This window comes from Stegostoma tigrinum, chromosome 4, assembly GCF_030684315.1.
Source record: "Stegostoma tigrinum isolate sSteTig4 chromosome 4, sSteTig4.hap1, whole genome shotgun sequence".
In the NCBI taxonomy this organism is placed as follows: domain Eukaryota; kingdom Metazoa; phylum Chordata; class Chondrichthyes; order Orectolobiformes; family Stegostomatidae; genus Stegostoma; species Stegostoma tigrinum.
In genome coordinates this window covers 3006785-3019245 of record NC_081357.1, presented here as the reverse complement: position 1 = coordinate 3019245, position 12461 = coordinate 3006785, and the positions used below count along the sequence as shown (strand labels likewise).

Below are 12461 nucleotides of genomic sequence, written 5' to 3'. Positions count from 1 at the left end.
CGATCCCGCTCTCACCGCTGTCATGGTCTCACCAACCCCGCCGTGACCACCGTCACTGTCTCACCGACCCTGCTGTCACCGCCATCACAGTCTCACCGACCCTGCTCTCACCGCCGTCACTGTCTCACCGACCCCGCTGTCACCACCATCACAGTCTCACCGACACTGCTCTCACCACCGTCACTGTCTCACCGACACCGTTCTCTCCGCCGTCACTGTCTCACTGACTTAGCTCTCACTGCCATCACTCTCTCACCGAACCTGCTCTCACCGCCATCACTGTCTCACCGACCCCGCTGTCACCGCCATCACTCTCTCACCGAACCTGCTCTCACCGCCATCACTGTCTCACTGACCCCACTCTCACAGCTGTCACTGTCTCACTGACCCTGCTGTCACCACCGTCGCTGTCTCACCGACCCCGCTCTCCCCACCGTCACTGTCTCACCGACCCCGCTCTCACCGCCGTCACAGTCTCACCGACCCCGCTCTCACCGCCATCACAGTCTCACCGACCCCGCTCTCCCCACCGTCACTGTCTCACCGACCCCGCTCTCACCGCCGTCACAGTCTCACCGACCCCGCTCTCACCGCCATCACAGTCTCACCGACCCCGCTCTCCCCACCGTCACTGTCTCACCGACCCCGCTCTCACCGCCGTCACAGTCTCACCGACCCCGCTCTCACCGCAATCACAGTCTCACCGACCCCGCTCTCCCCACCGTCACTGTCTCACCGACCCCGCTCTCCCCACCGTCACTGTCTCACCGACCCCGCTCTCACCGCCGTCACAGTCTCCCTGACCCTACTCTCACAGCTGTCACTGTCTCACTGATCCTGCTCTCCCCGCCGTCACTGTCTCACTGACCCCGCTATCACCGCCGTCACTGTCTCACCAACTCCGCTCTCACCGTCGTCACTGTCTCACTGACCCCACTCTCACAGCTGTCACTGTCTCACTGACCCTGCTGTCCCCACCGTCACTGTCTCACTGGCCCCACTATCACCGCTGTCACAGTCTCTCCGACCCCGCTCTCACCGCCGTCACTGTCTCACCGACCCCGCTCTCACCGCCGTCACTGTCTCACTGACCCTGCTCTCCCCACCGTCACTGTCTCACCGACCCCGCTCTCACCGTCGCTGTCTCACTGACCCCACTCTCACAGCTGTCACTGTCTCACTGACCCTGCTCTCCCCACCGTCACTGTCTCACCAACTCCGCTCTCACCGTCGCTGTCTCACTGACCCCACTCTCACAGCTGTCACTGTCTCACTGACCCTGCTCTCCCCGCCGTCACTGTCTCACTGGCCCCACTATCACCGCTGTCACTGTATCACCGACTGCGCTCTCACCGTCGTCACTGTCTCACAGGCCCCACTCTCACTGCCATCACTGTCTCACTGACCTTGCTGTCACCGCCGTCACTGTCTCACCGACCCCACTCTCACAGCTGTCACTGTCTCCCTGACCCTGCTCTCACCGCCATCACTGTCTCACTGACCCCACTATCACCGCCATCACTGTCTCACCGACTCCACTCTCACCGCCATCACTGTCTCACTGACCCCGCTCTCACCGCCATCACTGTCTCACTGACCCTGCTGTCACCGCCATCACTGTCTCACCGACTCCACTCTCACCGCTATCACTGTCTCACTGACCCTGCTCTCACCGCCATCACTGTCTCACTGACCCTGCTGTCACCGCCATCACTGTCTCACCGACTCCACTCTCCCCGCCGTCACTGTCACACCAACCCCGCTCTCACTGCCATCACTGTCTCACCAACCCCGCTCTCACCGCCATCACTGTCACACTGACCCCACTATCACCGCCATCACTGTCTCACCAACCCCGCTCTCACCGCCATCACTGTCACACTGACCCCACTATCACCGCCATCACTGTCTCACCGACTCCACTCTCACCGCCATCACTGTCTCACTGACCCTGCTCTCACCGCCATCACTGTCTCACTGACCCTGCTGTCACCGCCATCACTGTCTCACCGACTCCACTCTCCCCGCCGTCACTGTCTCACTGGCCCCACTATCACCGCTGTCACTGTCTCACCGACTCCACTCTCACTGCCATCACTGTCTCACTGACCCCACTATCACCGCCATCACTGTCTCACCGACTCCACTCTCACCGCCATCACTGTCTCACTGACCCCGCTGTCACCGCCATCACTGTCTCACCGACTCCACTCTCACCGCCATCACTGTCTCACTGACCCTGCTGTCACCGCCATCACTGTCACACTGACCCTGCTGTCACCGCCATCACTGTCTCACCGACTCCACTCTCACCGCCATCACTGTCACACCAACCCCGCTCTCACCGCCATCACTGTCTCACTGACCCTGCTCTCACCGCCATCACTGTCTCACTGACTCTGCTGTCACCGCCATCACTGTCTCACCGACTCCACTCTCCCCGCCGTCACTGTCTCACTGGCCCCACTATCACCGCTGTCACTGTCTCACCGACTCCACTCTCACCGCCATCACTGTCTCACTGACCCTGCTCTCACCGCCATCACTGTCTCACTGACCCTGCTGTCACCGCCATCACTGTCTCACCGACTCCACTCTCACCGCCATCACTGTCACACTGACCCTGCTGTCACCGCCATCACTGTCTCACTGACCCTGCTGTCACCGCCATCACTGTCTCACCGACTCCACTCTCACCGCCATCACTGTCTCACTGACCCTGCTGTCACCGCCATCACTGTCTCACCGACTCCACTCTCACCGCCATCACTGTCACACTGACCCTGCTGTCACCGCCATCACTGTCTCACCGACTCCACTCTCACCGCCATCACTGTCACACCAACCCCGCTCTCACCGCCATCACTGTCACACTGACCCTGCTGTCACCGCCATCACTGTCTCACCGACTCCACTCTCACCGCCATCACTGTCTCACCGACCCCGCTCTCACCGCCATCACTGTCTCACTGACCCTGCTGTCACCGCCATCACTGTCTCACCGACTCCACTCTCACCGCCATCACTGTCTCACTGACCCTGCTGTCACCGCCATCACTGTCTCACCGACTCCACTCTCACCGCCATCACTGTCACACCAACCCCGCTCTCACTGCCATCACTGTCACACCAACCCCGCTCTCACCGCCATCACTGTCACACTGACCCTGCTGTCACCGCCATCACTGTCTCACTGACCCTGCTCTCACCGCCATCACTGTCACACTGACCCTGCTGTCACCGCCATCACTGTCTCACTGACCCTGCTGTCACCGCCATCACTGTCTCACCGACTCCACTCTCACCGCCATCACTGTCTCACCGACCCCGCTCTCACCGCCATCACTGTCTCACTGACCCTGCTGTCACCGCCATCACTGTCTCACCGACTCCACTCTCACCGCCATCACTGTCTCACTGACCCTGCTGTCACCGCCATCACTGTCTCACCGACTCCACTCTCACCGCCATCACTGTCTCACCGACTCCACTCTCACCGCCATCACTGTCTCACTGACCCTGCTGTCACCGCCATCACTGTCTCACCGACTCCACTCTCACCGCCATCACTGTCTCACCGACCCCGCTCTCACCGCCATCACTGTCTCACTGACCCTGCTGTCACCGCCATCACTGTCTCACCGACTCCACTCTCACCGCCATCACTGTCTCACCGACTCCACTCTCACCGCCATCACTGTCACACCAACCCCGCTCTCACTGCCATCACTGTCTCACCAACCCCGCTCTCACCGCCATCACTGTCACACTGACCCTGCTGTCACCGCCATCACTGTCACACTGACCCTGCTGTCACCGCCATCACTGTCTCACTGACCCTGCTGTCACCGCCATCACTGTCTCACCGACTCCACTCTCACCGCCATCACTGTCTCACCGACCCCGCTCTCACCGCCATCACTGTCTCACTGACCCTGCTGTCACCGCCATCACTGTCTCACTGACCCTGCTCTCACCGCCATCACTGTCTCACTGACCCTGCTGTCACCGCCATCACTGTCTCACCGACTCCACTCTCACCGCCATCACTGTCACACCAACCCCGCTCTCACTGCCATCACTGTCTCACCAACCCCGCTCTCACCGCCATCACTGTCACACTGACCCTGCTGTCACCGCCATCACTGTCACACTGACCCTGCTGTCACCGCCATCACTGTCTCACTGACCCTGCTGTCACCGCCATCACTGTCTCACCGACTCCACTCTCACCGCCATCACTGTCTCACCGACCCCGCTCTCACCGCCATCACTGTCTCACTGACCCTGCTGTCACCGCCATCACTGTCTCACCGACTCCACTCTCACCGCCATCACTGTCTCACCGACTCCACTCTCACCGCCATCACTGTCACACCAACCCCGCTCTCACTGCCATCACTGTCTCACCAACCCCGCTCTCACCGCCATCACTGTCACACTGACCCTGCTGTCACCGCCATCACTGTCTCACTGACCCTGCTCTCACCGCCATCACTGTCTCACCAACCCCTCTCTCCCCGCCGAAGTGGCCCACTCTTGATCTGCCAATGTTGCTCTGGCCCATGCTTGATTTGCCATTGCTGCAGGAGTTGACGTACGCATTCAGCACCATGGACCCTTTGAAATGTCCACGTTCTTTCCCAACCAATTGTTCCCCTGCACCATTGTGAACAGGGACCTCGAGTGGGTGTGACCCACCTCCTGCACCTCCGCCCTGACCAGGACTCGGCCTCCACCATAGCTACAGCCGATTCCCCATTCAGGTGTCACCACTGACTCCACTCCAGCATCCCCACCACACCTGGAAGATGAAAAAAGTAAAAGATGATAAGGAGAGAGAGAAAAAGAATGTGTTTAACGTGAGCAAATGTGAGGTTTTGCACTTTGGAAAAAAGAATACAGGCATGGACTATTTTCTAAATGGTGAGAAAAATCGTAAAGCAGAAGTACAAAGGGATCTGGGAGTGTTGGTCCAGGATTCTGTGAAGGTTATCTTGCAGGTAGAGTCCGTGATCAAGAAAGTGAATGTAATGTTGTCGTTTATCTCAAGAGGGAAGGAATATAAAAGCAGTGATGTGCTTCTGAGACTTTATAACGCTCTAGTTAGGCCCCATTTGGAATACTGTGTCCAATTTTGGGCTCCACACCTCAGGAAGGACATACTAGCCCTGGAGCGTGTCCAGTGGAGATTCACAGGGATGATCCCTGGAATGGTAGGTTTAACGTACGATGAACTGCTGACGATCCTGGGATTGTATTAATTAGTGTTCAGAAGGTTGAGAGGAGATCTAATAGAAACTTACAAGATAATGCATGGCTTAGAAAGGGTGGACGCTGGGAAGTTGTTTCCATTGGGCAGGGAGACTATAACCCATGGGCACAGCCTTAGAATTAGAGGGGGTAAATTTAAAATGGAAATGAGGAGGCATTTCTTCAGCCAGAGAGTGGTAGACCTGTGGATTTATTGCCATGGAGTGTAGTGGAGGCCGGGACGTTAAATGTCTTCAAGGCAGAGATCGATAAATTCTTGATCTCACAAGGAATCAAGGGCTACGGAGAGAGTGCAGGGAAGTGGAGTTGAAATGCCCATCAGCCATGATTAAATGGTGGAGTGCACTCGGTGGGCCGAATAGCCTTACTTCCACTCCTATGTCTTATGGTCTTATGGCCAGCCTGGAGTAGGAACAGGAACCTACCTGCTCTGCCCATGCTGCCATGTTGAAAATGACAAGTACCCAGGGGCACAGCCTCAATGCAGGGACAGCCTTTTAAACTGAGATGACGAAAACGTTTCTTCAGTAAAAGTGTGGTGAATCTGTGAAATACATTACCACGAAGGCTGTAGAGCCAAGGCATTCACTGAATTTAGGACAAAGGGAGATGAAAGCTTCTGGAGAGAAGGCAAGAGAATGGGTTTGAGAAACATATCAGCCATGATTGAATGGTGGCACAGACTTGATGGACCAAATGGTTTGATTCTCTTCCTATATCTTATGATGTTATAATCAGCTGGAGAAAACAGGAGATTTTCTCAAACTTTATTGTTTTATGAATTGTGCTAGAGCCAATCAAAAACTAATCTGGGGGCCTGCAAGCAAATCTGGACCACTTTTTGAAATTTATTCTCGGGATGTGGGCATTGCTGACCAGCCAGCACTTTTGCTAATTTCTAGTTGACCTCGAGAAAGTGGTGGTGAGCTGCCTTCTTGAATCACTGCAGTCCATGTGCTGTAAGTTTTTTGTAGCTACTGTTGAAGCTTTTTACTGTATTAATCACTGTAAAATACAGGTGACAATAAATAACTCATTCATCAATGCCCTTAAGGAGGGTATTGCAGGATTTTGACCCAGAGTGACCGAAGGAACAATGATATATTAATATTAATGAATGAATAACCCCTTGCTGGCAGTGTTATTGTCCTATTGTTAAAAGCCTGTTTCACTTTATCAGCACTTCCACTGAGTATTTCATTTTTTATTACTCTTATTACATTTTATTAATAAGGAGATTTTGTAATCTCCTTTAGGATTGCCAGCGAATGATATAGTCCCTCTTCAGAAACAGGCTGTCTTTGACTTTAAAGAGACACTCCCAGTCATTGTGGCATTGCGGAACCCCTATCTGGAATCGCAGCATTGGGAAGCCATTGAATACACCATTGGCCGATCAATCAAGGACAAAAACCTCACTCTGGAAAACCTCACCAAACTGAGGGTAAGACTTGCTCCACATGGGCTAATAGATGGAGTGAATTCAGCAGATAGGAGTAAAGCCACGCCTTGTTAATGTTTACTGTGTAGTGAGCAAAATTTGAAACATTGACCCAAACATTGTCATTGCATCCATTTCCATATATGAGTGCTCTTTGTAAACTGTGGAGTGAATCCTTGTTAGTTATTTTGGTCTTTTCTTTCTCCTTCCACTTTGCAGCAACTCTGTCTGCCCTCTGATATCTCACAGAAACAGCTAATCTTTAATGTGTGATTCTTGCATGGTACACAAACTCATCCCACAAGCTCACATTTGAATACAGCAATAAAAATAATAAAGCAGATGGCCAATGGCTTGATCAATGAAGGAGATTGAAAAGAGCATCTTAATGGAGTAAAGATATACATGTATATGTTTGTAGATGACACAAAACTAGCTGCAGCTACAAAGAGGCTGCAAAAACATTTCAAGGGATTTGGAGAGCTACCTGAACAAGCAAAGATTTGGCAGACAGAACACAAGAAGTGGAGAAGTATAAAAATTAGTTTCAATTTAATAGGAAGCACAGAAATATGCCATATTGTATGGGTCTGAGTGACGTGGGCTGTGGTGAGATATGCGACAGACTTGGATGAATATTCCACCGAGGCCCGTCATGACACAGATCATCTCATTCCATCTTTTTCACAAGCAGCACAGCAAGATCCTTGGTAGGCAGTGGAGACGTGCAAATTGACAGAGATTAATACTTATTAAATGCCTTGTCGATGCCACAATTCATCTCATTATAGTCAACCTTCCGCCTTATCAAGCTCATCACACACGCTAGGCACTAGGAATTTCGACAATACCTGGCAGATTCGGCTCGCTGCTTGTTCCATGCAACCTCCATGGTGCCTTTGACGAAATTGCAGCCCAGGTTACATTCAGCAGGCACCAGGCACACACACGAGCTCTCCACAGGCATTGGCATTCAGCATCTGCCGATCTATCACAACCATCCTGGGATTTCAATTTCACACCAGCAGTGGGCTCTGGAAGCACAGACTTACATTGTAGGGTGCATCAGCAACTACTATTGAAATGCTGCAGCAGGGACACTCTACCCACAAGCCAGGAACCCAGTTCACAGACTGGACTAGGCTGCCTCTCAACAGATTCTTGCTACTGTTTTAGTGTTCACTCACTTAGCATCCACCTGCATACTCACAGCATCCCTGATTTACCTTACTTTGCCTTGCCTCTCCTTGCCAATTAGTACAGTCATTAAAAGCAGGCAACTTGCCTTGCTGTTAAGCAGAGCTCGTTCAAGGGGTTAGACATCTTGCAGAATGTAGAGTGCTACCTCAGCCTCACATCTACACCATGGACCTGCAGCTTACACAGCAAACACACAAGTAGGCAGCCATGTCCACATTGAAGTCTATGGAGACAACTATCAGTCGGGGAGTCCTGGTCTCTTCACAGTCAATGAATGGCACCCACCCAAAACAGTCAAGGGGACTTGCCATAGTCAGGAGCGTGGCCAGTGTTCTTAGTCAGGGACTCCATACCTCTGCTGTCCAGGGAGTGGGTTGCTGCAGCAAGTCCAATGGCTAGGGTTGCGTGGTCAGTGAGATGTACAGGCAGAGGATAGGGGTCTGGGCACGTCTTGTCCGGGACTGTCTGGTAATGTTTGTTGAGGGAAGGAAGGTGTTGTATGCAATGCTGAGAGAGGCAGATCATGAGCATTGGTGGGAGGTGGTTGTGCTGGACTAGGTCAAACCCCTTCAAAATATATCAAAAAAGGCAAGTGTAAGGCAATGTGCTCCAAATTGATTTCAATTGTCCACTACTGGGCTTTAAGCAAAACACACTTTATTCTTATAACACAGTAAAAATACAAGCGAAAAAAAAGCATATTGTTAATTCAATTAAAATACTTGATAAAAATAACAAGGTATGGAGCTAGATGAATGCAGCAGACCCACCAGCATCTGCAGTTCCTATTATCTCTGACACAATTTTAACCCCACTGTGAAGCCTCTTCTAAGGAAGCTTTCCTGCTTCTAAGATGCTGCTTGGCCTGCTGTGTTCATCCAGCTCCACACCTTGTTATCACAGAACTCAAGCTGTTTGCTGCAGCAGAGAAAGAGAGAGCTCTGTCACATGGCTCCACCAGCCCAGCTCCAAACCCCAACTGAAAGTAAAACTAAAACCTTGGCTCTTTGTGAGCCTGAATCCACCGACTCATGTCTCTTTTATCGAATCAAAAAACACTCAGGGATCTCAAACAAAAACAGAAGTTGCTGGAAAAGCTCAGCAGATCTGGTAATATTTATGAAGAGAAATCAAAGTTACTGCTTTGGACCCAGTGACCCTTTCTCAGAACTGATAGTAGTGAGGAAAATGTCGGTTTATATGCAGCAGATAAGGTGGGGGAGGGGAGTGGATAAGAAGTAAGCAATAAGTAAGAATAGAGCCCAAACAGAGGGAAACACAGTTGGCCAGAAAAAGGAAGTGGATAACAATCTGGCTACAGGAGTAAATAACTATTAATGGAGACTGTTAGTGGCTAACAATATAACAATATGTCATGTGTAAGTGCAGGCTATGTGATAACAAGGTGTGGTATGTCGGACTAGGGGCTGGGACATGGGAGAATTTAGGACCAAAAACTATTGAACTCAGTATTGAGTCTGAAGAACTGCAGGGTCCCCGAGCAGAAAATGAGGTGTTGTTCTTCTGTTTAAAAACTGTTTGACACTGTTTAAAAAAGAAAGTAGACAAAAAGCAGGTAACGATAGGCCAGTTAACTTCAGCAGTGGAGAAAATGCTTGAATCTATCATTAAGGAAGAAATAGCAAAACGCCTGGATATAAATTGTCCCATTGGGAACACCCAGCAGGTGTTCATGAAGAGTAGGTCATGTTTACCTAATTTGGTGGAATTCTTTGAGGACATTACTTGCATGGTGGACAGTGGGGAACCTGTGGATATAGTGTATCTGGATTTTCAGAAGGCATTTGACAAGGTGCCATGCAAAAGGCTGCGACACAAGATAAAGTTGCATGGTATTACAGGTAATGTACTGGCATGGATAGAGGATCGGTTGACCAGTAGAAAGCAAAGAGTAGGGGTAAATGGGTGTTTTTCTGGTTGGCGGTCAGTGGCTAGTGGTCTGCCTCAGGGATCAGTGTTGGGACCTCAATTGTTTACAATTTACATAGATGATTTGGAGTTGGAGACTAAGCGTGGTGTGTCAAAATTTGCAGATGTCACGACGGTGAGTGATAGAGCAAAGTGTGCAGAAGACATTGAAAGTTTGCAGAGGGATATAGATAGTCTAAGTGAGTGGGCAAAGGCCTGGCAGATGGAGTACAATGTTAATAAGGTGAGGTCATCGGTTTAGGTAGGAATAACAGGAAAATGGACTATGTTTTAAATGGTTAAAAAAAATTGCAGCACACTGCTGTGCAGAGGGACTTGGGTGTCCTTGTGCATGAATCGCTACAAGTAGGATTACAGGTGCAGCAGGTAATTAAAAAAGCAAATGGAATTCTGTCTGCCATTGCTAGAGGGATGGAGTTTAAAAACAGGGAGGCTATGCTGCTGCTGTGTCAGGTCCTGGTGAGGCCACACCTGGAGGACTCTGTGCAGTTTTGGTCTCCTTACTTGAGAAGAGATATACTAGCACTGGAGGGGGTGCAGAGGAGATTCACTCGGTTGATTCCAGAGTGGAGAGAGTAGGGTTATGAGGACAGACTGAGTAGACTGGGGTTATACTCATTGGAATTCAGAAGAATGAGGACAAATCTTATAGAAACATATATAAGATTATGAAGGTGGAGGCAGGGAGATTGGTTCTGCTAGCAGGTGAAACTAGGACTAGAGAGCATCGCCTCAAAATAAAGGGAAGCAGATATAGGACTGAGGTCAGGAGGAACTTCTTCACCCAAAGGGTTTTGAATCTGTGGAATTCCCTGCTCAGTGAAGCAGTTAAAGCTACCTCGCTGAATGTGTTTAAGGCAAGACTAGATAAATTTTTGAACAGTAAAGGAATTAAGGGTTATGGCGAGTGAGCGGGTAAGTGGAGCTGAATCTCAAAAAGATCAGCCATGATCTTATTAAATGGCAGGGCAGGCTCAAGGGGCCAGATGGCATAGTCCTGCTCCTAGCTCTTATGTTCTTGTGTTCTTCCAGCTTGCATTGAGCTTTGCTGGAACACTGCAGCAAGCCAGAGACAGAGACATTGGCCAGGGAGCAGGAAAGTGCATTAAAAGTGGCAGGCAACAGGTGGTTCAGAGTCTTTTTTGCGAGCAGAATGTAGATGTTCTGAGAAGCTGTCACCCAGTCGACGCTTCATTTCCCCAGTGTAAAGGAGGCCAAGATAATGAGAGGCTTAGATAGAGTTGATAGCCAAAGACTATTTCCCAGGGCAGAAATGGCTAACACGAGGGGTCATAGTTTTAAGCTGGTTGGAGGAAAGTATAGAGGGGATGTCAGAAGCGGGTTCTTTACACAGAGTTGTGAGAGCATGGAATGCATTGCCAGCAGCAGTTGTGGAAGCAAGGTCATTGGGGACATTTGAGAGACTGCTGGACATGCATATGGTCACAGAAATTTGAGGGTGCATACATGAGGATCAATGGTCGGCACAACATCGTGGGCTGAAGGGCCTGTTCTGTGTTGTACTGTTCTATGTTCTGTGTTCTATTGTGAGCAGTGAATGCAGTAGACTAGATTGTGGGAAGTGCAGATAAAGTGTTGCTTCACCTGGGCCCTTGGATACTGGGGAGGGAGGAAGTAAATGGGCAGGTGTTGTACCTTTGCTGGTTACAGGGGAAGGTGCCGTAGGGCTGTGGGGAGGTGTTGGGGGTGAAGGAAGTGTGGACCAGGGTCTGCTGGAAGGAACAGTCCATGAAGAAGGTGGTCAAGGAAGGCGAGGGGAATATGTGTCTGGTGATGGCAGCTAATGATCCTTTGGATCTGGATGCTGGTGGGACCGTAGCTAAGGACATGGGGAATCCTATCGCTGTTGCGGGAAGGAAGAGAAGGGGTGAGGGCAGAAGCGCGGGAGATGGGTTAGACCCAGTTGACAGCTCTGTTGATAACGGTGCTGGGGAATTCTCAGTTGAGGAAGCAATAAAAAAGACTATGAGTTACCTGTTGCCTACAACTTTAACACACCACCCTGTTCCGTGTCAAGCATCTCTGTCTAAGGCTTCCTGCAGTGTTCTAGTGAAGCTCAATGCAAACTGGAAGAACAACACGTTATTTTCGACTTGGGGACCCTACAGTCCTCTGAACTCAATGTCAAGTTCAACAATTTTAGGTCCTAAACTGTCCCAAGTCCTAGGCCCCAACCCCACAAAACAAGCCTTGTTACCATATAGTCTGCCATTACAGACTACCTCTTGTTAGCTACTAACAGTCCCCATTAACAGCTATTCACTCTCCTCACCAGATTGTTATCCACTCCTTTGTCTATCCAACCACTCTTCTTTCTGTTTGGGCTCTGACCCCATCTATTGTTTAAATCTTACCCCCTCCCCCCAGCCTATCTTCTGCAAATAACATTTTCCACGATACCAATAGTTCTGAGGCAGGGTCACTGGGCCCGAAACGTTAACTTTGATTTGTCTTCACGGATACTGCCAGACCTGCTGAGCTTTTCCAGCAACTTCTGTTTTTGCTTCTGATTTACAGCATCCGCAGTTCTTTCGGTTTTTATTCTCAGATCTCAAAGCTACTTATTCAGAATGTC

The 12461-nt window shown here is 50.6% G+C and overlaps 1 protein-coding gene across 1 annotated transcript in view; it reads left to right on the top strand.

Moving 5' to 3' along the window:
* Window positions 1–12461, top strand: part of LOC125452334 (dynein axonemal heavy chain 6-like) — a 920763-nt gene that overhangs the window by 202060 nt on the left and 706242 nt on the right. The window contains exon 20 of the mRNA XM_059645527.1: window positions 6531–6718. Within this exon, the coding sequence (XP_059501510.1) occupies window positions 6531–6718 (188 nt within the window). The remainder of the gene's footprint in view (window positions 1–6530; window positions 6719–12461) is intronic.